This window comes from Berkeleyomyces rouxiae, assembly GCF_048999995.1.
Source record: "Berkeleyomyces rouxiae strain 22BRR77 chromosome Unknown BrBRR77_ptg000009l, whole genome shotgun sequence".
Classification (NCBI taxonomy): Eukaryota; Fungi; Ascomycota; class Sordariomycetes; order Microascales; family Ceratocystidaceae; genus Berkeleyomyces; species Berkeleyomyces rouxiae.
The window spans coordinates 638,098-665,496 of NW_027396499.1; the positions used below are offsets into that span (position 1 = coordinate 638,098).

Below are 27,399 nucleotides of genomic sequence, written 5' to 3' on the forward strand. Positions count from 1 at the left end.
GCGGGCACTGTTCAAGTGGTGCGTGTTGGTATGATGTGAGATTGTGTTTGTTTCTCTGTGTGTATCAAAGAACAAGGTATCACGAAAAAAAGATTGAGGCAGAGAAGATGCTTGATATATGACGATAGCAAGCAATCCCAGCTTCAGAACCCCACGATCTTGCTTAGTAAGAACTGTAAGTGGATTTTGTCAGCCGATGGCGCAACAAAGGAAGGAATATGGAAGAAGCTGGTGGTAAACTAGACCCTCAGACCCTAAATTGTGCTACGTTCAACCCTGCATTGTTGGGCGGACCCCTAAACTAACCCTGGCCTAAGACTTGGCTAGTCCCAATGGGGGCTCCCACGCTCTGTTGTTTTTTAGGGTTCTCACGTTCTCACTGGCTCACAGGGGCACCTCAGCAGAGCCCCGCTGTAGCCATCTGGAAATACAGCGGCCTGGAGGCGCGTGTCTTGCTTGGTCTTTGTCTTCGGGCTGTCCTCACCTGTTTTAGATTCCCCAGCAAATTCAGATGTAAATAAATCACCACGGCCGTGCTTCTCGACTGTTGAGGAGCAGCAAGGCAAGGCCAGGCCGAAGACGCTGCGTCGCGGAGTCTGGCCAGTGCACGGGGGTGCATTACAGTGCATGAGGGCTCATTACAGCGCATTGCACTGTTTTTGCTACAGGGCCTCCAGCGCTTTGGGCGCTCCCCAGAAGCCGCCTGGTGCTTTATTTACAGCGGCTTTGCTCCTTTGGGTTATTTATTTTGGCTGATCCTGGCAGCGTCTTTTATCGCCTTATCGCATATCGCAGCGCAGGGGTTCTGTCCTTCTCCGCCAGTTGAAGCTGCTTGACTTTTGGGTCTTGGTGTGGTGTGCTGGCCTTTGACTCCGCGATAAGTCGACGACCACTGAACGGCCGGAAATAAACCCCAAAAATACTTTTGTTTTTATTCTTTTATTTCGGCGTCGTTGTCGATTCTTCCCTCGCTGGCTTCGACTTGTCTTGCTGCTCTCGCTGTTTGCTGCCATTCTTGATACTAGCAGCATAGCAGCCACCACCTTCAGCGCAAACAAAGAAAGGCCCCCCTCCCCTCTCTTCTTCTTCCCCTCGCTCGCTCGTCCCCTTGACTTGTCTCCCCTTCTGTGCTGTTTTCTCTTACGTCTCATCCACCCGCAATCGCCCTCAACCCGAGAGCCTTCTTCTGCCCGTCCTTTGCTGAGTCGTGATATCTGCCTCCGACACCGACTCCGACGCCGACGCCGACACCGTCCCCGAGAAGCGCCCTCACCGCCCCCGCCACAGCATCATGTCGGGCGCAAACAGCATCAAGGTCGTGGCCCGATTCCGGCCCCAGAACAAGATCGAATTAGCTTCGGGCGGCCAGCCCATCGTCAGCTTCGATGGCCCAGATACCTGCACCATTGACGTAAGTTTGAACTTCTGACTGGCCGTTGCGTGTATTGTCAGCACCGAATCTGCCGCTGCGAGGGGGTTTCTGCCGGCTGCTAGGAGCGGCCACAGCCAGAAGCAAAGCCCGCTGGTGGCCGCGGCCCTGACCGCCTTTCCATTCCATCGTCCCGGCTCGTCGCTGTCTTGCCCGCTTCTGCTGCGACCCTCCGGCTCCGAAGTGGCCTCCGGCTGGCCGGTCTCCTCGGCTCTTGCCCGCCTCCCCACCCCCGTCTTTCCATGGCTGCTGCTAACATCCACATCTGCTGCTCTTCTTAGTCAAAAGAAGCCCAGGGCTCATTCACCTTTGACAGGGTGTTTGACATGTCCTGCAGGCAAGACGACATCTTCAACTTCTCCATCAAGCCCACCGTCGACGACATTCTTAATGGATACAACGGCACCGTCTTCGCTTACGGCCAGACCGGAGCCGGTAAATCATACACCATGATGGGCGGTAATCTCGATGACGAGGAAAACAGAGGTGTCATCCCGCGAATCGTTGAGCAAATCTTCTTCAGCATCATGTCCAGCCCCTCATCCATTGAATACACCGTCCGTGTGAGCTACATGGAAATCTACATGGAGCGCATCCGCGATCTGCTGGCCCCCCAAAACGACAACCTGCCCGTGCACGAGGAAAAGAACCGTGGTGTCTACGTCAAGGGCTTGCTCGAAGTTTACGTGTCCAGTGTCCAGGAAGTCTACGAAGTCATGCGTCGCGGAGGCAATGCCCGTGCTGTCTCTGCTACGAACATGAACCAGGAGTCTTCACGTTCCCACTCCATCTTTGTCATCACCATTACCCAGAAGAACGTCGAGACAGGCTCAGCCAAGAGTGGCCAGCTGTTTCTGGTCGATCTGGCCGGTTCTGAAAAGGTTGGAAAGACGGGAGCCAGCGGCCAGACTTTGGAAGAGGCCAAGAAGATCAACAAGTCTCTCAGTGCTTTGGGCATGGTCATCAACGCCCTGACTGATGGAAAGTCTTCGCACGTGCCCTACCGTGATTCCAAGCTTACCAGAATATTACAAGAGTCGCTGGGAGGAAACAGTCGCACTACCCTCATCATCAACTGCTCACCCAGTAGTTACAACGATGCCGAAACCCTCAGCACACTGCGCTTTGGTATGCGAGCCAAGGCCATCAAAAACAAGGCGAAAGTCAACGCCGAGCTCAGCCCCGCAGAACTCAAAGCCTTGTTGCGAAAGGCCCAGGCCCAGACCACTTCCTTCACCAACTACATCTCCAATTTGGAGGGCGAGATCCAGCTCTGGCGTGCTGGTGAAACCGTCCCTCGCGACAAGTGGACTGCCCCTCTCGGCTCCGAAAACGCACCCTCGGCTCCCCGCACACCCGCCCGTGACCCCAGACCATCGACGCCCTCCCGACTTCACCATGCCGAATCTCGAGCCGATACTCCTGGGCTCATGGAACGCGCCGGCACTCCCAGTCTTCCCCTGGATAAGGACGAGCGTGAAGAGTTTTTGAGGCGCGAGAATGAGCTTCAGGACCAGCTGACTGAGAAGGAGAGCTTGTTCTCTTCGGCAACGCAGCAGCTGATTGAGGTTAAGGACGAGCTCAACTTTCTAAAGGACCACGACACAAAGACAGGCAAGGACAACGAGAAATTGACTGTCGAGGTCAACGAAGCCAAGATGCAACTTGAGCGGTTAACTTTTGAGAGCAAGGAGGCCCAGATCACCATGGACGCCCTGAAAGAGGCCAATTCGGAACTCACTTCAGAGCTTGATGAAGTCAAGCAGCAGCTCATGGATGTCAAGATGAGCGCCAAGGAAACAAGCGCCCAGTTTGGCGAAAAGGAGAAGAAGAAGCAGGAGAAAATGGCCCAGATGATGGCCGGCTTTGATCTTGGCGGAGATGTGTTCAGTGAAAACGAGCGCTTCATTGCCGAGGCCATTCAAAAGGTTGACGCCCTCGTTGAGCAGAGCTCCGTTGGCGATCACGTGGCCCCGGATGACCTGAAGGAGGTCAAGACAAAGCTTGTTGGAACACAGGGTATTGTGCGCCAGGCCGAACTATCAATGTACAGTTCGGTTTCCGGAGAGGCCGATGCTCGCCGGAGACAGGAGCTTGAAGCGCGTCTTGTGGCTCTGCAGGCCGAGTACGAGGAGCTGCTTTCAAGGAACCTGGACGAAGCTGATGTCGAAGAGATCAAGGCGCGCCTGGGCGATGCCCTGAGCAACAAGAAGGATGCCGAGGCCGAGCTGATTGCCAGCCTGAGACTCGAGGCCGAGCAAAAGGCGGCCGAGAATAGCCGCATGAAGACGCTGATTGAGGATCTCCAGCGGAGAGTCAAGGCGGGCACGGCGGCGCCCATGGCCAACGGAAAGACTATCCAGCAGCAGATTGCCGAGTTTGACGTGATGAAGAAGAGCCTCATGCGCGATCTCCAGAACCGTTGCGAGCGGGTGGTCGAGCTGGAGATTTCTCTGGACGAGACACGCGAGCAGTACAACAACGTGCTTCGCTCATCCAACAACCGCGCCCAGCAGAAGAAGATGGCCTTCCTCGAGCGCAACCTCGAGCAGCTGACCCAAGTCCAGCGCCAGCTGGTTGAACAAAACTCTACACTCAAGAAGGAGGTGGCCATTGCCGAGCGCAAGCTGATTGCGCGCAACGAGCGCATCCAGAGCCTGGAAAGCCTGCTACAAGACAGCCAGGAAAAGATGGCAGTAGCCAACCAGAAGTACGACCGCCTGTTTTGCATTCCATTTTATCCCCCCTAACTATCTGAACAACATTGCTAACCAATCTACACTCGTCTAGGTTTGAGGTGCAGCTCGCGGCTGTCAAGGAGCGTCTCGAGGCCGCCAAGTCTGGCAGCACGCGCGGTCTGCCGACGACTAGCGGCTTCGGCGGCTTCAGCTTTGGCGGTGCGGGGAGTCGCATTGCCAAGCCCCTCCGTGGTGGCGGCGGCAGTGGCAGCGAAGCCTCGGTCCCGACTATTGCTAACCTGCAGCAGACGGAAAACAAGCGCAGCAGCTGGTTCTTCCAGAAGTCGTAGTCTCGTCGTCTGGCGCTGAAGGCAGCGCGGGAAAAGTCCCGGCTGCGGTCGTCGAATAGTACGTAGTTGTTTTGCCATGTTGATGCCGAAAGAACTGATTATGTCATGTCCGAGGGGCGTGGGTTGGGTGGGAGGTCTTTGCAAAAACTCGCTCCGGCCCTCCCTTCTCCCCTACGCTTCCTTTTCTTGTTTTCTTTTTTTTCTTCCTATTTATTCTTTCCCTCCTCTCCGTGCTCCGGCCTCTTTCTTTGTCGTTTTCTTCTTTTCTTTATGGGTGTAGGGTAGCATTGTTGGACGGGCTGACTGCGGGGAAACGCTGTTGGCTGCCCGTATATTTTCCCACTCTTGGGTGTTTTTTTTGTCTTTTTTTTTTGATGTCCTACATAAGATGACCCTTTTCTTTCTCCTTCTTCTTCTCTGTGTATGACCAGAACCACCGAAATACCTGGCCTGGTCTGGCCTGGCCTGGCCTCCCTCTTGTTTAGCCATGTGTGCCGAGGGCCTCCTTGTTTCTTCTCTCTTTTTTTTATTATCTTTTTTTTTTCTGTATGTTGACTTGATTTTATCTTATTTTCTGTTTCTTCGTGCTCAACTCGACATTTATTATATTTTTCTATTCTTCGCACTGTCTCTCTGTGTATGTTTCGTTCCCGGCTCACGCTTTGTCTCTTCGCCCTTCCCGCACTTCTGCTACGTCTGACTGTAGCCCTCTTTGTGTCTTTTATTTGGTGCCCTGCCTTGGTGTCCCGTACACCAAGGCACGCTGAATATACACGTTGTCTGTTATTTATCATCATGTCTATATCCTTACAAGTAAGTCCAAGTGTCTACATACCAGTCGGCCCAATCCCAGGATGGGAGGGAGGGAGGGAGGTGACTATTTTTTCGTAGGTCACGGCACGCGCTGATTGGCGCGCGCCGTCTACTCCGGGACAAAGCCGAGACACACCGCCGTGGCATAGTCGCCGTCGTGGCTGATGGAGATCCGCGCTTCTTGCGCGCATGTCGTATAGGGCGGGACGGGCTGGACGACTGCGCAGGGCGCCGGGGACGCAGTCGCGCGCGCGAGCGCAGCTGCGGCTGCAGCCTTGGATGTGGGCGTCGATGTAGATGCAGATTCAGGCGCAGGACCATGCGCCGCATGGCGCGGCAAAATGTGCACGTCGTGGAAGCCCAGGTGGTGCAAGGGATGGGCCTTGAAAGCTGCTTCCTTGGCGGCGAACCTGGGACGATGTTAGAGAAGGAAAGAAAAGGGCAGGTGGGGTAGCAAGAAGACGCAGAGCATTGGCTTTGGCATCACGTGTGCTGTGGCTGTAGGATAGAAAAAGAACCTCCCCCCTCCTGTTACTCTCTTACCTGCCGGCGACAAGTCTAACAGCACTTTCAAGCTGCGCGTTGTTGCCCACTGTCGGCTCTGACAGCTCTGGGTGACTGATTGGCGCCTGCGTTGCCGCAGCCACACGCATGTCTGCATCCTCCGTCACGTCTACTGTCGCCGCCGCCGCTGCCCGCGCCAGCCGGTACGCAGGTGCCAGACGCACGGCATACGCCTCGCGCTCCGCAGGGCTAAACACGCGGTCGATGAAGCGCAGGCCGTGGCGGGATGCGATCAGCGAGCGGATGCGCGAGACTTGGCAAATGTCGGTGCCGATGTGGATGGCGGACGGGAAGGGCCGGAGCATCCTTGGAGATCTGAACAATGCGTATGTGTGTATGTGTGCTTATGCTCACGGCTTAAATAAAAACATGGGGGACGGGGGGGGTATAATGGGCCCGCCGCTGCTCTATCTAGGCTTGGGTCTCTCCTGAACGTAGCCGGTGACCTTTGTTTCTTTTTGCTTGCAAACTGTTTAATAAGATGGTGGCGAGGCTTCGACAAATAACTTCGCCCACGGGACTCCCAAGGTTAGAAGAGGTTAATAGTGGAGACACCCCCACTTTATTTCTGCACGGCAATTGCTGTAAGGCCATGGGAGCACAAGGATCTCGAGTCCGTTCAACGTACATTTATTAGATGGAGGTAAACTGATATCATATACTCGGCAGACAATAATAACGCGCCACAATTATACTCCTCATCCACCGACACTGTCCACTTCCTTCATCTTGGAATTCTTTTTCCCGTGTGTTAGTTCAATTTAGCCGGAGGGGTGGTGGGGGGTTGTCTTGTATGCCTTCAGAGAGTTGCCACCTCAGTCTGATCTGACCGAAACGGCCAAGCAGGAGGGCCAGAAGAAGCAAAAAACAACACGTCATACTACCACAGCGCGGCTCTGGGGTGCCTGATTGGCAGAAAGACCGGCTTAGACCTGCTGGTCGGGGATCAGCGGCCGTCTCTCGCCCTCAGCATCAGCGCTCTCGTTGGAGCCCAACCAGGCCATGCGGCGGCCCGTCCAGGCCGGCACAGCCACCATGAAGCTGGCGACAAACAGCATGCCCATGATGACAAAGGCAAAGACCCACTGCAGCGAGACGAGCTTCTCCATGATCTGACCCATGGCCAGCGCCCACGTCAGCACGCCCAGCGAGAAGCCCATGGTGTAGTCGCCAAAGGCCACGAGGAAGTACATGCCGATCGGCACCAGCGCCCAGATGGCAATGTTGCCCATGATGCGCAGCACCGTCGAGTTGCCCCACGGCGCAACAATCGCGCCCGTCCACAGGATGGCGACGATCGTCCATGCCAGCGGGCCGGCGACCACGGGCCAGTGCATCCAGCGCGCGTAGCTGTTGTGCCGGTGGTACAGCGCCGACAGGTTGAACAGGTTGATGATCAGCACGATCAGCGCCGTCAGGAAGTGGCCGTAGGCAAACAAAACAACAAACAGGAAGTTGAGGATGTTGTTGGTGATGAAGTGCGAGCCGAGCGCTGCCGCGTTGGTGTTGGTCGGGCTGTCGCGGTTCATCCACAGGCCAGACATGTAGCTGGCCTGGTTGATCAGCATGACAATCCTGCGCATGTGTTAGCAAGCTTATTCCGTCAGGCGTGGGCGGAGCCCCTCTCTCTCCCTCTTCCTCCAGCAGCATACGCCACTGCTCTATGGTTCACTTGCACTCGTCGACTTACCAGTATATGTTAACAATCACAGGGTTCAGGCTGAACGCAGTGCGGTAGTGGTGGTTCCACCACCAGATGCGGTGGGCATTGCCCGAGCCGTTGAACGGCGGATGCAGCACATAGAGACACGTGCCGACGGCCGAGAGCAAGAACGTCACACTCGTCCAGGTGCGGTACTTGACGATGGCGCTGTCGCTGTAGCGCTCGCGGCGCACAAACGGGTTCCAGTCATTGGCGGTAGAACTCATGCTTGCTGCTGTTGTCAGATGATATGCCACCGGTGTGATGTAAGGGAGTTTGTAAGAAGCACAACAACTGTTTTGGTCCAGGGCAGTGGACGAGGGGAGCGGGAGGACGGGAGATATATGTAAATGCAAGGGCGGGTATGGATAGCTGCTTGCGCACACAATCCAAAGGAGAAGAAAGAAGAGGAAAAAAGCTAGCTCCCTGGCCCAGCTACCTCCAAGAATGAGCGAGAGCTCCCGTCCCTTTTTATCCCTTTTCTCTAGCTAGCTATATGCCCTTGGAGAAACAGCACGCTCTCGCCCGCTCGCTTGCTTTTGCCGTTATGTCAGCATCATCGTCCACTTGCAGCCTATGAGAGCCCAGAGCCCGCCGGAATAGACAAAGCGTTGAGGCCGAGAGAGGAGACCACGTCATTGAGCCCCGCCTCCCCCAATGCAGCTAGCTACCAAAGCTTGGCCAGGCATCCGAGCTCTCCAACAGCTTGTCTTGATTATTTGAGGCAAAGTGTTGGTGTAAGACGAAGTCAGTTGACGTTTTTAGCGGTAGGGTTAGGGCAAGGGTTAGTAGTATCAGTGAGTCACCCATCATCCCTCAGACTGTTGATCATTGACAATCTGGAATGCCAATTGTCAACAAGAATGCAAAATGAACACACAAAGCCTTGGTATTGACCACCATAAACAGAAAACAACATGAAAATAGAAAAACAGGACAAATAACACATACCCCCACAAATTCCTCCGCACACAAGAATGACCTCAAGCTTGCCCAACATGCTCATGTCCCTTACTCCTCCGCCATGAGCTGCTCACTCTCATCCAGTCTATCCGTGACCTTGCGTAGCTTCTCAATCAAGTCTCGACCCAGTCCAGTCAACAGCAGCTTCTCGGCGTTTGCCGGCAGACCCAGATACATCGGCGGCTCTCTCTCGGGTAGGGCATTGATCCACTCGTTAAAGTCCTTGACAGCATTGCCCTCGGGTACAGCGAGCGTGTCAATCAAACAGTGGTTCAATTCGTAGGCGGCAGGTGTCAGGAAGCGCTGCACCAGGTCACCGAGAATAGCGTAGTCGTCGTCGTTGTCAATCTTGCCGCCATATGTTTGCACAACCAGGTGGTGTAGCATGGGCCATGGAATGTTCTGTGGTGCGATATTGGTACGCGATTGGGCAACAGTGTCGATCCAGGTGTCGATGATGAAGGCAGAGCATTCGTACTATTGAAAACAAAGGAAACAAGGGTTAGCACATAATAATACAAGGGGCACAATGTATGAACCGCATGGCACTTACATCACTATCGTTAAATTCCCACATTGCTTTCCAGCCGAGGGCCGGAGCATAGCGCAGTCTTTCTTGCACCACGGCGTGGAGGAAGGAAATAAGCAGGTACAACCGGCCACGCTCAACTGGGCTTCGACCAGCGCGTGTGGACAGCGAGGCCATCGAGTCCTTCATGTTGGCGCGCACACCAGCCGGCTGCTCGTACATCAGCACGCGCGACGCCCGCAGTAGGTTGACGGGGATTTTGAGCGAGCTTTCCATGCTGAGGAACAATCGGAAACTGGCGTGTGGGTTCAGACTATCCAGGCGTTTCTCAAGGCTCTGCAGCCACGTTGGGGCTAGATGCACGTTCTTCACCAGCACCCATGAGCCAGTTTGGGCAGCGCTAGCAATGGCCTTGTCAGCCGATGCCAAACCCTCATTGGAACCCATAGCAATGTTGGTGCACTTGACGCTGGAGCGTGCGACCAATGAGTCCACCTTGAATGAGGCGTCAAAGCCAGGAGAAGACACGAGCGAAATCGGACGCGTAGCGGGAATATGCGCCACCGTGTCAGAAAGGTCATCGACAATGTCAAATAGGCCGGCACCAAAGACAGTCGTGGTGAATCTTTGGGCAGCAGGTACAAGACGGTCCAGGCGGAACAGCTTGACAATTAGCAGGGCCAGGAGGCTCTTATCGGCTTCGCTGTCCTTGTCAGTAAACATGGACTGGGGGACAAAGTTCTCGGCCTCTTCTTCGATGAAGAAGGCAGTCCATTCGTCCGACGTGATGAGCGGGATGCGCTCCTTGAGGGAAGCCAAGCGTAGCGCTTTCTCCTTGGCCTCGGTGCGGCTTTCTTCAGACGCAGCAGACAAGTCTTGGCCAGCCTCCTTTGTGTTGAGCACCTCATCGAGCACCGGCTTGTTTAGCGCATATGGCGAGGCCTGGGCAAGTAGCATAGCCAGCGTGATGCGGTCCTTTTGTAGCAGACCTAAAGCTGTACGGCGGAAAGTGTTGACAAAGAGATCCTTGACAATGGTGTCTCGGCGCGCATCGTGGTCGGTGATGCCCTTGAGGTTTGGATTGTTGTGAAGCACACCGTGGAAAATATCGAGGAAGTACTGCAGCGAGAACTGGTAGAAGTGGTTGAGATAGTGTAGTTGCTCCAGGACAGCAAAGACAGCCGAGCATGAGCGGGCGATAATACTGTACTGGCGTGTGATCTGGTCGACATCGGCCATGACGCCCTCGGTTGACTTCATCTTGTCGGAAATATCGGCAGCCTCGGTCTTGAGCGTCTCGAGTGTCTCAATGACATTGTCATCATCCAGAATATTACCACGCGACTCGTTGAGGGCTTGGAGCAGACGCTTTTCCAGTTGGCGCAGATGCACCTTGAACTCGCCCTGCAGCTTGATCAGGTTGCTGCGGCGCTCGTCGACATCAGGCCGCTCACACTTGAGCGCCTCGTTGAGTGATTGTGTCTGCAGTGAGCTCTGCGTGACAGTAAAGTTGACAAACGTCGTGCGCGAGCAAATGTCGGGCGCAAACGACGCCGAGGGATCGCGTGTCGATAGGTAAAGCTTGAAGGCTGGCGAGAAATCGATCTGCTGGCGACCTAGCTGGATAAGCACTCTACCACCTGTCTTTTGATACTCCTTGTTGAGCACGTGGTTTAGCATAGGGTCTAGATGCTCGGCGTCCTGAATGAGAATGGGATTGCCGAAACGCAGCGAGCTTTCGAGTTGCTTGGGGAAAGAGTCATCCAAGAACGAGGTAACAGTGAGGCGGCGCTCCTTGCACTCGCGCTGCAAGAACTCGGTAGCGCGGCCCGAAGGGTCAACGATAAGCGGATAGCGGTTAAAGCGCTTGAGGATGATGGCGTTCTCAGTGCACAGATCGTCAACAGGTAAAGTATTATGCTGCCAGCCTAGGCGCTCATCAGCAGTCGAAAGGTACTCAGTGACGGGGTTGTGCGGCTTAGCTTTGACGCCCGAGAGGTGAAGCTGGCCCAACCAGTCGTCCAGCATGGCACGACGGAAGGTCTGGTCGTACAGACCGCCGTAGGCAAGGAAGGCTGCGGCTACGAGAACGTCGCCGACCAGGGTGCTGATCTGCGTCTCGAACGACTTGCTTCCCTCGTCCCAGCGCTCTCTTTCCGAAGCCAGACTGTCGAGCAGCTTGACGCTGCGGTTAACTTTGAACTCGACGCGACCCATTTCAGCCTTGATGGCCTCAGTCTCAGCAATCAATGCGGCGTATTCAGTCTTGTAGGTGGCAATGCGCGTCTCGAGAGCCGATATGGTGTTCATAACAGCCTGGGCTTCAGCGCGTGTTTGCAAAGCCTGCTCCTCTAGCTGCTGCACCTCCTCACGAAGAGGGCCAACCCGATCGAGGATCTCCGAGTAGTTGACTTGGGCCGTAACCCACTGCACCAATGGACCGCAGGCCTTGGAAGCACGGTTGACCTTTTCAAAAGTAAACTCGGGAATGCTGAGGAAGTCGTTGCGCATGCGCGTACGGAGTGCCTTGGTCATCTGCTTCTCATTGTTGAAGTTGACAATGCTGGCAATAAAGTCATCGCGACGTACAATAGACTGCACAGTCTTCCAGTCGTTGACACGGTGGCCAAGCAGCGTGCATACAGAGTCCAGGGCGAGACGCACACCCTGAGGAGGGTTACCCATGGACCGCACTTCAGTGAGGTGCTGGCGCTTGATGTTGCTAACGCTGGCCTTGGCCTCCTCAACTGCTGGTTCAGCCTTCGCCAAGTCGTCCAACACGACCTTGCGGCGCGTGGCAACCTCGGCTTCCTGGATTTCAAGTGCTGCCTGAATCTCAAGTGACGCTGTCTTTCGTGTCTCGGCTTCTTGTTGGTCAGCCAGCATGCGCTTCAGTTTCTCGTCGGCCTCGGCACCCTTGCGATCCAGTTGGGCCTTCTTGTCAGCCAAGCTCACACGCAAGTCGCGCACCTTCTCGACAGTGTCCTTAAGTTTCTCTAGACCCGCGTTCAGATGGCGTTGCTGCTCTTCTAGATCCTCACGCTTTTCGCGGTATAGCTTAACATATTGAGCGACGAAATCTAAAAAGTGGCGGGGCGTAAGGAAGGTGGTGATGCCCTGCTGCTTGAAAAGTCGCTGGTTGAAGCGTTGCAGAGAGTAGTGAATGTACACCATGGAGTTGATAACAGTCTCGCGATGTGAAGGCGGCAGTTGGAGACCCCTGTATGCCACTGGGATTGTATCTGGCGCAGCAAAGTTGGCCAGGTCCAAATCAATTGAGGTTGTCAGTTCATGGCCAACCTGGAAGAGAGCTTGGTCAGACCAGTCACCAAACCAGTTGAGCACACAACGGTTGAACAACGCAGGCGACGTGGCAGCCTTGGATGACAAGCCGTCCTCGCCAGGGGGGTTCATCGTGAAGACAACGTGCAGGTTCTTGACAATCTGCTGCGTGAACCACTTGTGAAGCTCTTCAGGGGAGTCAAGGTGGAGGTTCTGCTTCAGTGCACCTTCTTTGCAAGCCGTCATCAATGCAGCATAGTCATCGCCTTCAAAGAGGCCGGGAACCTCAGCATTGGCGAGTAGTGTGTTCATGCGTTCGAGGAAGCCCGAGTCGAGCACATTGGACTCGTCCATGATGAAACACATCTTTTCTCCCTTGCAACCACAGCGGCGCAGAACATCACGAAGGTCATCATCAAAGTCCTCAGCTGTGTACTTGCCATGCACCTTGATCTGGAAGATCTTTAGACCGTTCATCCACGCCACGAACCGAGACAGCGTGGTCTTTCCACTTCCGCTAACACCAATGAGAATCAAATGACCTTGGGGCTGGCGGAACACACGGTCAATTCTCAGCACATGCTCGAGGACATCGTTGAACAAAATCAGAGGAACATCAACCTCTTCCTCACAGAAAGTCTTCAGTCGAGCCTTGACAAAATCACGCAACTGCTCGCGATCGACCGGCACGTAATTCTTGGACAGCCAGTTGGAGAACAAAATCGGGCCACCCAGCGCCTTTTCTTCGTCCATATTGGTGAAGTGTTCGGTGGCAATACGCCGGACGGCCTCGTCCGTCCACTGTCTCTCGTCCTCGCCAACCAGACGGTCCTGGAAAAGACGCAGTGCTTCGTGAGCCCAGATGCGTACTAGACCCTCAAGTGAAAGAGTTTCCAGCGGCCGAATGGCCTCATAGATACCACGAACCCAGCGAGTCAGCTCACGTGGCGAGTACACGTAGTGCGGCTGCATTTGCGGCGTGAAGCGTTGCTGGGATTGCAAGTAGAAGCTAACCATAGCCTGTGTGAGAGGCTCGGCGTAACCGCGCAAAGTAGGAATCATCTTCAAGACAGCTGAGCTGAAGGTGCCGTAAATCTGTAGAAGAGAAAGCTCGCCAGGGTAGTCAACCATGATCAGAGGCGCATGGCGCAGGAAACGGTCGCCTAGAGGTGTACGACCGCTATCAGTGGGAGGGTTGCAAGCACCTACAAATTGAATACGATCCAGGGTAACCCATGACTTGTCCGATGTTCTCCAGAAACCGTTTTGTTCAACCATTTGGCGCAGGAATGTGATAGCACGCTGCGTGTTGTACTTGTCAGGGGCAGGCAAGTTGATTTCATCGCAGAAGACCACCAGCCAGCGCCCGATTTGGCGGGGAGATAGCAGGACACCGTTAAGAGTCTTCTTGTACTCACAGTGCTGCTCGAATGTTTTGATCAGAAGATCGGGCGTGGTAGCACTGGAGAAGTTGAGGCCGACAACCTCCATGTTGGGAAGTTTGCGCAGAGCGCTGAACAGAGTCATCGTCTTACCCGAACCCGGAGGGCCACACAGTAGCAGAGGCTTGTGGTCAGCCAACCACGAGTAGAGCACATCCTCGTGACGAATAGTGTCCAGAGTAGGAATAACGACATCAGTCTGCGTGATCGAATGGGTGTTAACCTCGATAGTAGGGACCTGTTGCTGCCACGGCGTCCACTCGGCTTTGGGAAGCGTCACATCAAAGTCAATGAGCGAGCTGTTTCCATCCAAAGGCGCCTCGCCAAAGTCAGCAAAGCTGCCAAGCTTGTCACCAAAAGCCTTGCGGTCAAGCAGCGGGCAGTCACCGGTAAACGACCATACTAGTGCCAGTAGCAGTTTCTTGGACACGAAGCCCTCCATCTGCTCCTCTTCCAAAGGGAAGTCGCTGTGCTGGCCATTGTACTCAATGATATCACGGACCGTCTTGTTGAGTAGAGAAAACATGGTAGTGAGGACACGTGCCACGGTGATTTCCATAATGTGGCGGTAACCTCCCGTAATGGCCTCGTTAAGAGCATGGTGTATAAAGTCACCAGACGTCAGGTATCTCTGTAGCAGATCAGCAACCTGGCCCTGTGTGGCCAGAGTCTTAGCGGCAGATTGGCCAGTGCCAACAACGTCCTCATCGAGATCCTCAAAGGCAACGGAGCGGATACCGTCAAGGTACTGATTGACCATCATGGACGGAGAAACGATGTCCTCACTGAACCACACCATACCGCAACGAGAGACAGTGGCGAGGGTAGCATACTTGAGGGTCTCAACCTCAAACATGATGCGCACGTTGGAAGGGAGACTCAGACGCTCACCATTGGGCAGAGTGAGCAGCTTGTTGTCGTCAAGGACACTGTTCAAGTTCTCAACCCACTCAGGGTCGACATCACCGTCAAATACGATCCAGTGACGTTTGGAGTCTTCACCTCTGAGATTGTCGACAATCTTGCGTAGAATGCTGGTGAACAGACCGTCCGTCCATTCACGAGTAGTGGAATCGAGATTTCCGTACAGCGCCTCTTTGGACATGACCTTGGGATCAATAATGTGAGAAATGCCCTCAACGCCCTCAACCTTTTGAAGGGCATCGAGAAGAAGCTTCCAGGCCGCAGACTTTCCGCTGCCCGAGTTACCAACCATCATGACACCGTGATGGATGTTTTGGATCTGGTATAACTGAAGGATCTTGATCATCCAGGAGTCTGTGACCACCAGATTGCGCTCCTTGGCAAGGGTGCGAATAGCCTTTTCAAGCTCGTCCAGGTTGGCTGGGACGTAGCTGATGCCAGGGAAGCAGACTGCCTCTATTTCCATCATGATATCGACATCGTCCTTAATCAGCTTAGGTGCGATAGTTTCGCGGACACTCTGCACAATAATCTCCGTCTCAAAAACTTCACCCATCTCCTGTGGGGTGTCATTGGCACTGATGCGGGCACGCTTGAGACCACCCGAGCTCACGAGGACACTCTTGAGCGCACGCAGTCCAAAGTCGTAGTGAGCTTGCTTCGACAGTCTCTCCGAACATTGATCGAAGAAGGGGACCGTCTTTTTGGACAGTTGCTTGGCCTGGTTGAAGCCCTGTGAGTAAAGCATGACTTCAGCAATAAGCTCCTTGTCTGGCTTGGACATGGCGACGCTGCGGAATAGTTTCTTCAAGTTGTCGGGCAAGTTGGAACGGCCAGCATAGCCAGGGTTCATGGTGATAAAGATACCAGTGTTGGCATTGACATGTAGCTGGCGACCAACAAGCTCAATCTGAGCCTTGTCATCCTTGACACCTTGCTTGAGACCGAGCTGGATGTTTTGAATCTGCTGCGAAACAGCTGATAGAATGCGCTCTTCCAAACGGTTGAACTCGTCAAAGCAGCCCCAAGCACCAACCTGGCAAATACCAAGGAAAATGCGACCCATAGCTTGGAAATCAAATGTATCGTCACAGCAGAAGACGAGCGTGAAACGACCAAGCTGCAAACCCAGGGCCTTGACGGACTCGGTCTTTCCTGTACCTGCAGGCCCATATGGCGAACCACCAAGCTGCTGACACAGGGCCTGTGTAAGAGTACCAAAGCAGCGGTCTGTGAGGGGGGTTCGGACCAGACGGTCAGGGACACCAAGATACTCGAAGCCGTAGCTAAGAGTTGCATTTGCCATCTTCACCACAAGACGCTGCGGGAACTCGCCCTGAGCCGTGTACACATAACGCATTTGCATTAGCCACAAGTGGTGCTTCTCGGAGTTGGCATTCTCCTTGATCATTTTCTCAATAGCATCACGCTGGTGTACACATTCAGTGATCAACTGCTCGCACTTCTTCCGCTCAATGGGTTCCAAATCGCCCAGGACAGTGTTGGCCAGGTGTCCAAGAATCTCGACCTCACGCTCAAACAGCTTAGGAAGATCAGCACCGCCGGCAGCAAGAGCCTTTTCAACCACTGTAGTCCACACAGCCTGTGTACCAAGAACGCCGATCTGCGACGGGTACTGAGCGATGTAGTTGCTAAGAGCATCAGTGTCGAGCTCGTCGGCTTCGAACAGCGGCATATAGATGTCAAACGCCTCGGCAAGAAGCTCTGCAAGAGTTGCCTTCATGCCATTTTCAAGAAGCTGCAGCCAGTCATTGATCTTGGGGGTCTTGGCGAGAGAAATCTCCCGCTTCAACTTGACAACCTCGCCCTCATTCGACGTGAAACCTGAGATGATGGAGTCGTCATCAAGCACGAGACCTGAGATTCCAGCAAACATCTTCTTGAAGTGCTTAGCAATGCGCAATGTATCGTTGCTGTTTCCAATCATTTCAAGCAAATCTTCATCACCAACAAAGTAGAAACGGGGAAAAGACACACGCTCCTTCTCCAGATACTCTCCAAGAGCCTTCTGAATTTTGTTCAGCAGCTCTGCCAGGCGCTCCAGTGACTTTTGTACGTTAGGGATCACCAGGACCTCGAGTACATAGGGCTGTTTGTAAACCCGCTTCATAACTGACAAGAACTCGCTGTTGATATTCTGGAAACGGCCAGATTCAATAGGCAGAAGATGCTTGATATCGGCGTTGCCCGTGAAGACACCCTCCAGGTAGACCCATTGGCGTTGCACATCAATCCAAACGTCAAAAAGAACGTGTACGCGGTTTAACTTGTCTTCCCAGCCAGAGGCCTCCTCTTCGAATTCCTTGTAGTATGGCGAGTGCTTCATGGCTTGCAGAGAATTGAGGTTCTCACTGCACTTGGCAAACAAATCGTCCCATCCACGAATAAGGCGGCACTTGTTTGAATAGTTGACTAGATCAAGTGCGTAGTTGGACCATGTCTCGCGAACCTGTTTTAAGAACTCTTCCAGTGCCATTTCGCCTTGGGCCTGAGCAATTATATCCTTGACAATGATTTCAGTGGCAACCAGGTTTAGATCCCAAACATCGCCTAGGGTCATGGACACGGGAGAGTAGCGCTTGCCGGGCTTGATCTGCTTGTAAATCTTGCTCCAGTGGCGGTCACGAATAGCATCAGACTTGAGATCACCCAACAGCGAGTTGACCTTGAGCAGCCCCTTGAGGATAGTTTGAATGTGCTCGAAGGCTGCATACTGGCGCATACGAGCGGGCATGTCCTTGGTGCTCTTGATCAATTCATCAATCTTGGAACGAATCTTGCGAGGCTGGACAGCCGTCCACAGAGTTTCACGGGTTTCATTGAGCGAAGTCCAGATAGTAGACAAATTGGCCCAGACGGACTGGAAATCTTGCACTTCCTCAAGAATAGCAACCAAGGCAGTGTCAGAGCTAGCGGGGAGGTCCAAGGCCTCTTTGGCGCGAGCAACCATGTCATACTTTTCCTGAAGCTGGGTGATGCGAGTTTGGAATGAGATTAGGGTAGCAGAAGCCTTTTCGGGATGAATAGTACCAGAAACAGGCTTCTCGTCGTTCCACTGCTGAGCAATTTCCATGATGCGCTCATTGGTCAACTTGTCCTCAGTGATGATTTTGGACCTCAAAGCATCAGTCTGGTCCTGGACGGTTTTAGCCTTTTTCTCTAGGATCTCGTTCAGAGATGCCCACTCGCTGTCGATCTGTGCAATGTCAAGCCAGTCGTTTGAGAACTGATAACGTTGGCGCACAAGTGTAGACTGGCCTTGACGGAACAAATCAATATCTGGCGCCCAGAGCTGCACGCTCTTCTTGCAACTTTGCACAGCAGTAATAAATTTGACTGCTTCGGAAGTTGAGGAGAAATTCATGCCCTGAGACTCAAGTCCCTTGCGAATCTTCTCCATTTCAGCATATACCTCGCGCATGCGGTTGCCCAGGCGGAGACCAAACTTGATGAGAATGTCCTCCTGCCATTGATCATACTTGGTGTTGACGCGGCGTTGAACTTGGTCGTAGTCGATTGTCACGTGGCCAAATGAGCGGCTAACCTCAAGGGTGTCAAAGGTTTGACGGTTCTTACGGATATCTTGAAGAGTCTGCAACCAGCTAGACAACTTCTCGCCAATGGCCTCGTACACCTTTTCGGCCTGGAGATCCCAAAGAGGCTGGAACTGAAGCCATTTGTCCACGTAGGCGCTAATCTCCTTGAGTTTCTTCTCGATGGACAGGTAGACGCGAATGAGAAGATCAGTGCAGTCCTGCGGCAGATCCTCAAAGCGAGCTTCTTCCTGGTGAACGGTGCTAAGGCTCATCTGGTAGCGGGTAGCCTGGATCTTGGGCAAGTTGCATACCACGCCCAGCCATTCTTGGAGGTGGAGGTACCAGCTGGCACGGGCATGCTCCAGCGGAGGATCCAAGTAGATGACTTGGTTTCTCATAACAAGCTCGTAGATTAGGTGCTTCATAACTGGACTGTCGTTCTTTGCAGCTTCATCAACTTCGTGGCTTTGCTTGCGGCGACCATCATCATGATACTCGTCTTCAAAGGCCTGGATCCAAGCAATAATAGCCTGTTGCAGGCGACCCAACAGAACTCCTTTGATTCGCTGGTTCAGGCCTTCAACCCAAAAATTCAGATTAACATATTGCTCCAAGTTTAGCTGATCAACAGCAGCCTGGATAACTTCCAGCTTAGACGCAAGTGCAGGGCCGTTGTAAGGGCATGTGCCCAACTCAACGAGGGCCTTTTCAATATTAGAGTTGATGGCAATAAGAGCCACGGTCTTGGTTTGAAGCAGCGAGATAGAGGCAGCAAACTCGCGAATGAACAGGCCGTGGCGACTCTCTGAACCCTTGGGGAAGCCAAACTCAGTCAAAGATTGGGCTGCAGTACGGTTTTGAAGGAAGATCTCGTGAGAACTAACAAATGACTCCCATCTGAGATGAACGCCCTTCTTGATCAAGGCAAAGGCATCATTACGATAACCATGAAGCAGCACCGATTCCTCACCCATCTGCTGGATCTGATTGGCTGTTTGAGTAAAAGTACGCACAGATTCCATGAGGCTAACAGCATAGGGGTACACCCGCTTAGCATCTTTGGACACGTTTCCGACGGCGTGAGGAATTGTGTAGTTTTGCCATGTCAAATTGCGGGTTTCTTTGAAGAGGGTAATGATTTGGCGATCAAAGTTGACCGTCAGCTCCAGCGTATTAGAAGCTCTGACGCGGGAAATTTCAAAAAGAAGACCAGAAATGGAGATTTTACGACGCTGAACCTCACTGAGCCAGGCCTGGTAGATGGGAGCAGTATCCAGCTTCTTGCGGAAAAGGTTGCTTTCAGCGAGCAGTTTTTGACCTTCGGCATGAATGGCCCATTCGGCACCAAGGACATCCTCAACCTTTTTCATGTAGCCGTCCAGCTGGTACTCAATTTGGCGGGCCCAAATTATGGCACCAGATACAGGAGGAAGGTCGCGCAGCTGGGCCATAGCATGGGCTTCTGAATGGCCGTATTGCTGTTTGAAGCGTTCGCGTAGGCCGCCAATGGCCATTTTGACATGCTCCATCAACTGGTTCTGGTACTCGGCAATAGCACCCCGAATTTTGGGTCGAACAAAGAGAGCGTTGAACTTGGAGAACACACGAAACATTTCATTCGCGTTCTTAGCAGTGCCAAGGCGATCACGGAGGCGCGAGATGATGGAGTTTTCAACACGAGCAGTGCGGCCGCTGTAGATTTCCTCGGCCTTGGTCCAGCGTTCAGTACCCTGGGGGGTCACATCTAGTAGATCGACATTTCGCAGAGCCTCCCAGGCCTGTTTGACTTCTTCAACAGCATCAACATCGCCCATCTCCTCCATGACAATAGCGCCATTGGGGCCAGAGTCAGACATGCCGTTGATAGTAGCCTTGGGACCCAGAACGTTGACAATAGTACGCTGAAGCTGTTCGTGGTTGTCACGGAAGTTGCTGACGTACTTTAAACGATCCTCCAATTGTGAGTGCTTCTTGGTGACCTTGATGGGGATAAACTTTTCGTTACGACGACGAGTCACCTCACGGGCGACATTGGTAAACTCCTTGATATTCTCCTCCCACGTTCGGAAAATGTCATCGCAAGACTTCATAACCTTCTTGAACTCGGCATGCTGAAGGTCAACAAGTTCAGTTCCTGGCAGCAAGCGATGCAGAACTTCGTCGAGATCGGCTGAGATGGCCTCCACCAAAGGGAGAGACCGTCTAATAGGGTATGGACATATTCTAAGCTTTTTGTTAAGGTGGTTGAAGATCTGAACAATGGCATCTTGGGTCTTGGCAAGAGATGTTGCAGAGAGGAGCTCATCAAGGGGGAAGTCGCGCATAAGTTGGTTGTACTTTTGGACTTTGTCCATGGCCTCCTTCAAGCCGGTATCAGCCGTAAAACTAACAGTAGCCTGGAAACGCTTCGCGTGCTTCAAAATCTCCAAGGTCAAAATGACACCCTCACTGCGCAATTGAGCTTCAATGCCCTCAAGGGCTGACTCCATGGACAGCCAAAAATTGACTTCCTGACTGGCAGTGAACTTGAACTCTTGACCAGAGGTCGAAGATGGGTCTTTGGTCATTTTGGTCACGACCTGGATGGCTTTGATCCAGCTGTTCACATTTGCTTGTAGATTGTTTAGGAATGTACTGTCCTGGATGTTGTGAGCCGGAATCAGGTCAATTCCAGGTTTCCCATGCTGCTTTTCCGCCTGTTCTAGAGCGCTTTGTACGACGGGGTGGAAGGGAAGCGAGACCTCGGGAATCTCAACATTTTGCTGGAGATGCAACAGACTAAGCTCGAGATCGTTCCAGCGCTTCTTGGTCACGGGGATTCCGGTCTTGGAGTCTACATCAGTGCGACCGCGCATCCCAGAGCTAGTAGTAGCCTTAGTATTCGCATCAAAATAGGGCACCAGGGCGTTGTGAATAATGGTATGGAGGATTTCGTAGGGCGAGGTGGAGGGGCCCTGCTCGCTGCCGGTGGCGTTGAGAGTGGCGGCTCCGGGGATATTAAGGAAGTATATTTGCGAAGTCAGAGGAATGCTAGGGTCGATGGCCATTGGTTTCTTCATGATGGCGAGAATAGACACGGTCGTGGGCAGCGACGAGATGTCGCTCACAAGAGAATAGTTGAACTGTGGGAGGACTAGGGCGTGGAAGAAGGCGGTGTTAGTACTTGATTTCGGGGGTATGTGGTAGCTGTAGCAAGCTTACCAGAGTCATCAGTGACATCCTCCAGTCCAGATGAAGTCACCAGATCCTTTTGAATGTAGAGGATTTGCTGTCCGTCGGCAGCAAAACGCGCAACTCGGGCGTGCGTCTCGGAAAGTCTGGCGGGGTGCAACAAGCTGCCGACAGTACCCAGTTCTTCTTTCGACGCGCCAAGGTTGGCTTCGGCGACAGCCGCCAGGTGATCGGCCAGGCGGGCAGGGTCAATGGCACCGAAGGCGGAGCTTGGGGGCCCATTGATGTTGGGGCTTTGGGGGGAGACGGAGATCTCCATTGTGGGCGATTCTGCAGACGAAGATGCGTGGGTGGGCGGACGACGTGAAGCGTGCAGAATTGGTGGTGACGATTATTCAGGCCGCAGGCTCATTATAAGAAAAGGAGTGGAAAGTGAGCAACTCGAATGGAGGCTACGGGAGCAGTAGTCGAGCAGAGGTTCTGTGCTGTCCAAGGCTGATCCGAGAGAAAAACGCCGCGGTGGTAAACAGCAGCAAAAGCTTGTGATAGTCCAATATCGATGGGAGCGTCAGCGAAAAAAAGGGGCGGTGACGTAGGAAAAGGGAAGACTTGCAATCGGTAGAAGCGCAGGCCAGCACGACACGAGACGGAAAGAAACGCAATGTAGAAAACCAGGCGGCTCTATCCTGTAGCCTGTCGAGTTTGCGGAGGTTCTGGTTTTCGCAGGGGAGGGGGAGAAAAAAGGAAGAAGAGAAGTGCCACAAGATCTGGGCTGGTGTGCTCTGGATTCTGGGCTGGCAGGAGCACGATGTTGGTTTGGTGGTCACAGGCAGGGAAGTAGCGGACTCAGATTTGCAGTTGCTAGGGGCCTCAGGTGAACTGGGGCCAGTAGCCAGCAACTGGTGTTCTGTAACCAGCAACTACCACGAGGAAAGCTCGAAGCAAGCTTAGTTACTATCTATGAGTGGCTCAAAGAGGAAAAGCGGGGCTCTTCATGTGCCAGCACATGTGGGCCAATTCTGTGCTGTAATTTTGTGGTGTGTCGGTGAGATGAGAACGACGAGATGCCACAGGTACGCGATCACACATGGTCAGAGCTACATACAACACCCCACGATAACTACATGTGTATGTATGTATTGTACGTATGCACATACCTACATCAAGGGCACACGCAGCCTCCGCTGGCGATGGTTTGCTTAGTCGGCTCTAACCTCCGAGGCCTGTTCAGCCTCGACCAGCTGTAAACTCTTCATGCCCATAGCAAACACCACCAGCTAAAGGCGTGAGTGCTTGCACAAGCGCCAAACATCCAGGTTCTGGCGTGTGCCCAATATCAACACCTTCAAACTAACCCCAGGCTCTGCATAGTCAGTTTGCTATAGCATCCAAACACAATCTCTCCTTCTCTCCTCTCCTCTTGTCTCTTCTTTCACTTCACTCCCCTCCCCTCTGCGCCCGCCTCCCTTCTCTTCCCTGCTGCCCCAGGCCCCGGCCTCTTCTGCACATGTACATATGTATGTACATACATATAACTAGTTATTCATGTATCCATATACCCCAGTATACCCCCTTGATTACCTGCCAACAAGCTCGCAAGCTATGGACACGGAGACATGTGCTGCTGAGCGCACGTTCTGGCCTGCCACGGCACAACGGCACTCAATCAATCAATCAATGCCTTATCTGCCCGATTTGGACTGGCAGCCGATGTCTGTCAACCAACTGCCCGGCATCAAATACATCAATACATACACACAACTTGTACTAACTACATCCATCCATAACTACCAATTCTCATCGTGCTTTTACCCTCCACCCCCCTTCCTCTACGCTTCTCAGCTTCACCAGCGCGTCTGTACGTACTTTCACTTGGCCCGGAACGCTCGTTGTCGACACGCCCTCACGTTCCTGGGATTCGCCGTGTGGCCAAACACAATTCCCGCCCCACCTGCGAGCCAGTTTCTGGTGATTTGTCTTGGGGAGTTGAGCTTCTGAGCGACCCCTGGACTAGCCTAGCGTGCTTAATCATCACTCCGCCTATCTGACCCAACTAAATTGACCTGTGGTCTCACGCCCCTAGATACAGTTTGACGTCCTCCCATTAGTCAACTAGCTCTAGTTATGACTTGTCAACCAACTACAAACTCCGTCTGTCTCCATGTGCTATATCAACGCCGCCATGTGACATGCCATGCGTACGTGGCACATTCAAAGACACACTCCAAAATACCAAACGCAACACTCAACCCAAGACTGCCCTGCCCTTGGCCGAGGGCCCGTCGATCTGCTCACTCAGACACAATATCCCGCAGTCCAACAGACGCAGGTCCCAATGCGACAGAAGAAACCCAGAACACAAAGAAGGACCCTCGGATATACGAGCACACAGTCCAGCTATGCTCCCATGGTACGGCATAATCACACAAGACATGTGAACCTTGGTGTCGCGGGCGTGTCCTTTTTTTTTTCTCGCACACACACAAGAGAAAACAAGCATCCCTCTCCCAAAAAGAGAAGAGGAGGGGGTCCCCTTTCTAAAGCAGTTAAACCCGACAGACAAGTCCCACACGCCCCCCATGGCGTGCACTGTCAGTCAGTGTGGGCGTGTGGCATGGAATAAGCAGCAAGCTATGCCCGTCCAGTCCTGCGGCTTGATATCATGAAGCCGGAGCCATGTGCCGGGCGTCTGTAGCTTATGAGTCGTCAGGTACTTATTGTGTGTAATAAATATGCAGTTTAATCAAGCAATAACATCGTTAGTCCGACTGAAAAAAAAAGACACACAGAAAAAGAGAAGCGCAGGCCCAAAGAACATGAAACAAACATCACAAGCAGAAGACAACAGCGAAAAAAAAAGACAGAGAAAGAAGAAATCAGGCCCGGGAATAATAACAAAGTCAACCAAACATAAAGCCCAACGCGCATTCGGTGCTAGGAAGAAAAGAAAGAGAGCAGAAAAAAGAAAGAGACGAAGCACACTCCAGACCGACAAAAACAGGCTAGCTTCCCCGTAAGACCTCCTCTCCATAGCAAGAAATGCATGTAAAAGGCCAAGTCCTCCCCCCTCCCCCATAGTAACCAAGCCCAAACAAAACCAAACTGCACCGAGTTTTTCCACCGTCCACAAAAAGAAAAGAGGCTTCCCAGTCAAAACACGACCGAGAGATATCCCAACAAGGACATCTCACACCAACTGCCGAGAGCATCTGAGAAAAGGTGTGGCCGGAGGGGCCTGGCTATGAAAAAGAACACCAGGGGTGGGCTACAAGCAAAAGCATGTACTGCCAAACACCCCCCCCCCCTAGTCCAAGGTATCCGGCTCCTTGCTTACTTGTCCGAGCTCCTGCCCGCCTGGCCCGGGGGTTCACTGTCAAGACGAACTGTCACCCGATGATTGCAAAGATCGATAAACATCTCAAACTTGGCAATCATCTTCTCTTTTTCTTTCAGCGTAGCCTTGAGCGCCTCGATTTCCTTTTGACTTTGAACTTTGAGTGTTTGCAGTTCATCTCGGGCTTCTGCCAACTGCACCCTTAGGTCTGCCTTTATGCGGTCTTCAGTCGACAAACTTGGCTTGCTATATATGGCGGCTCGATTTTCTGCTAGCCCCGTGGCTATGGCTTCCGGGTTCCGAGCGATTGCAGCACGTGCATTGTATATATCACGTGGTAACAACGGGACATTCGGATTATCAGAATGAAGAATCTCTAGAGTTTGGGTAACACCGACACCTGTAAAGGGATTGATTAGTTGGCCTGTTTGCCGTTTTACAAGACTATGAGATATGAGAGACTAACCATTTTCTTTGAGGGCTTTGACGGCTGCCACCATCTTGCTATCAAGCTTGCGAGCAGCAGGGTGATGTGATGGGCTTTCGCTAGGCGCATGATTGTGTTGCAGATGCTGTCGATCAGGTCGATAACGGATGGTCCACTGAGTACGCTGCTCAATAGCAAAGAAGCCGAATGGACAGTCACATTTGCGCGATGTGGTTTTGCGCTTGCGCTGCTCGGCAGCAACTCGCGTCGGCGGCTTACCAGCTCTGTCGCAAACAAACAGAACCTTTTTCAGACCAGGAACCGTCTTCTTAGACCGCCCAATCACAATTGCATACCCAACGGACGTACAGTAGGCGAGAACGCTCTTGTGGACGGCTTCAAGTGTGGGATAGCTACCGCCTTCTGGAGGTGGGGACATCAGGGGACCCATAGGCTCTGGCGGAACATAAGGAACAACATCACTGGTCTTGTCTCCCCCTTCTGTCGGGGCTGTAGGAGTAATTGAATCAGCAGTTTCAGAGATTAGCTGCGCTTCAACCTCATCAGTGGAATTCAGCGTATTGGAGATGGATTCCCTCTTGGCCTTTGCCTGTGTTTGGGCAGGTGTGATGACTGGGGTGTGGTGATGGGAAGATTGAGGTTGCTGTTGTTGCTGCTGAGCCTGCTGTTGTTGTTGTTGTTGTTGCTGCTGCTGCTGCTGCTGCTGCTGTTGTTGTTGTTGATGTTGTTGCTGCTGCTGTTGTTGTTGTTGGTGGTGGTGTTGGTGATGCGCTTGAGCTTGCTGCTGCTGCTGCTGAGCCTGCTGCTGGGCCTGTTGGGCTTTTTGCTGTGCTTGCTGCTGCTGAGCCTGCTGCTGAGCCTGTTGCTGGGCCTGCTGCTGAGCCTGCTGTTGTGCCTGCTGCTGGGCCTGCTGTTGAGCTTGCTGTTGTTGGGCTTGCTGCTGGGCCTGCTGCTGAGCCTGTTGCTGAGCCTGCTGCTGGGCCTGCTGTTGTGCCTGCTGCTGCGCTTGCTGCTGCGCTTGAGCTGCCGCTTGAGCCTGCTGCTGTGCCTGGACAGCTGCTGCTTGCACCTGTGCCTGAGCGGCTGCTACCTGAGCCTGGGCTGCTGCTTGGGCTTGGGCTTGGGCTTGGGCTTTGGCATGGGCCTGGGCTTGCGCCTGAGCTTGCTGTTGCTGAGCTTGCACCTGAGCTTGAACTTGGGCCTGGGCTTTGGCATGGGCTTGCGCTTGTTGAATTTGCGGGTGGTGTGACTGGGATTGAGATTGCGAAGGTTGAAGCGATTGAGCCGTATGGGTTTGATGGCTGGGAGTGGTATGCTGGCTCGTCAACGGCTGCTGAGATTGCTGGGTTTGGTGTGTGCTGTGAGAAAGAGGGCTTGGGTGAGCCTGTTGGTGGGTTGCATGTCCGGCATGGGACATTTGACGGACGCCGGGCATTTGGTGCATCTGGTGCTGTGAGTGCAGCTGCTGGGAGTGCAACTGCTGTGACTGGTGGGTAGGCTGATGTTGCGAGGCAAGAGACTGGTGGCTCTGGTGCGATTGGTGTCCGCTATGGGTCTGGTGGGAAAGCAGAGAGTCATGCTGGACAGACTGGCTCATGGGCTGATGGGCCAAGGACTGCTGCGAGAGGGAGTGGTGACTGAGGGACGGTTGACCCAGAGCTTGTTGTCCTAGACCTTGCTGTCCGAGACTTTGCTGACCCAGTGTTTGCGATAGGCTCTGTTGGCTCATACTCTGCTGTCCGAGGCCCTGCTGGCCGAGATGTTGCTGATGTAGAGACTGACCAGTCATGTAGGCCCCGCCCAGGCCCTGGCCTCCCATGGTCTGGGTCGGGTGGACCAAAGGCGAGTTTGTGATCTGGGGACGGCCAGTCGGCCTTGTTCGCTGGCCAACTCCTCCAACACCACCGACTCCGCCGACATTGGGCGCGTGGGTTGCAGTTGGTCTGTGGCTAGTAGCCGGGACGCCGGCGGCAAGCGGATTGAACATTTGGTGCTGGTAGCCACCCTGCTGGGGCTGCTGCGATTGGTAGGGCTGATATGAAGAGGATACATGCTGCGGAGCGGGTGATTGTTTGTTGGCCGGGCTGCCATGCGCCTGGTAGCTCCGTCGAGCTCCGTTGGAGCCGGAAAAACTAGGGTAGGACATGATGGTATGGTATGATGGTGGTGGTGGATATGAGATATACGCGCAATCAAACTAGTGCGAATTTGGG

At 53.4% G+C, this 27,399-nt stretch overlaps 5 protein-coding genes across 5 annotated transcripts; 1 reads left to right on the plus strand and 4 right to left on the minus strand.

The window, feature by feature from the left end:
- Nucleotides 1-1,291: 1,291 nt before the first annotated feature.
- On the plus strand, nt 1,292-4,457 carry BROUX77_006767 (uncharacterized protein; the record flags this gene model as incomplete). Its single annotated transcript, XM_073751788.1, has 3 exons — nt 1,292-1,411; nt 1,711-4,139; nt 4,220-4,457. The coding sequence occupies 3 exons, from the start codon at nt 1,292-1,294 to the stop codon at nt 4,455-4,457; spliced, it is 2,787 nt and encodes a 928-aa protein (XP_073602914.1).
- A 922-nt stretch (nt 4,458-5,379) lies between these two features.
- On the minus strand, nt 5,380-6,139 carry BROUX77_006768 (uncharacterized protein; the record flags this gene model as incomplete). Its single annotated transcript, XM_073751789.1, has 2 exons — nt 5,380-5,680; nt 5,814-6,139. The coding sequence occupies 2 exons, from the start codon at nt 6,137-6,139 to the stop codon at nt 5,380-5,382; spliced, it is 627 nt and encodes a 208-aa protein (XP_073602915.1).
- A 621-nt stretch (nt 6,140-6,760) lies between these two features.
- Nucleotides 6,761-7,763, minus strand: BROUX77_006769 (uncharacterized protein; the record flags this gene model as incomplete). The annotated part of the gene is made up of 2 exons (XM_073751790.1): nt 6,761-7,409; nt 7,525-7,763. The coding sequence occupies 2 exons, from the start codon at nt 7,761-7,763 to the stop codon at nt 6,761-6,763; spliced, it is 888 nt and encodes a 295-aa protein (XP_073602916.1).
- Nucleotides 7,764-8,547: 784 nt separating this feature from the next.
- Nucleotides 8,548-21,723, minus strand: BROUX77_006770 (uncharacterized protein; the record flags this gene model as incomplete). Its single annotated transcript, XM_073751791.1, has 3 exons — nt 8,548-8,976; nt 9,053-21,366; nt 21,435-21,723. 3 exons carry the CDS (start codon nt 21,721-21,723, stop codon nt 8,548-8,550), a joined length of 13,032 nt encoding a protein of 4,343 aa, XP_073602917.1.
- Nucleotides 21,724-24,734: 3,011 nt separating this feature from the next.
- Nucleotides 24,735-27,332, minus strand: BROUX77_006771 (uncharacterized protein; the record flags this gene model as incomplete). Its single annotated transcript, XM_073751792.1, has 2 exons — nt 24,735-25,138; nt 25,205-27,332. The coding sequence occupies 2 exons, from the start codon at nt 27,330-27,332 to the stop codon at nt 24,735-24,737; spliced, it is 2,532 nt and encodes an 843-aa protein (XP_073602918.1).
- Between the last annotated feature and the right edge of the window lie 67 nt (nt 27,333-27,399).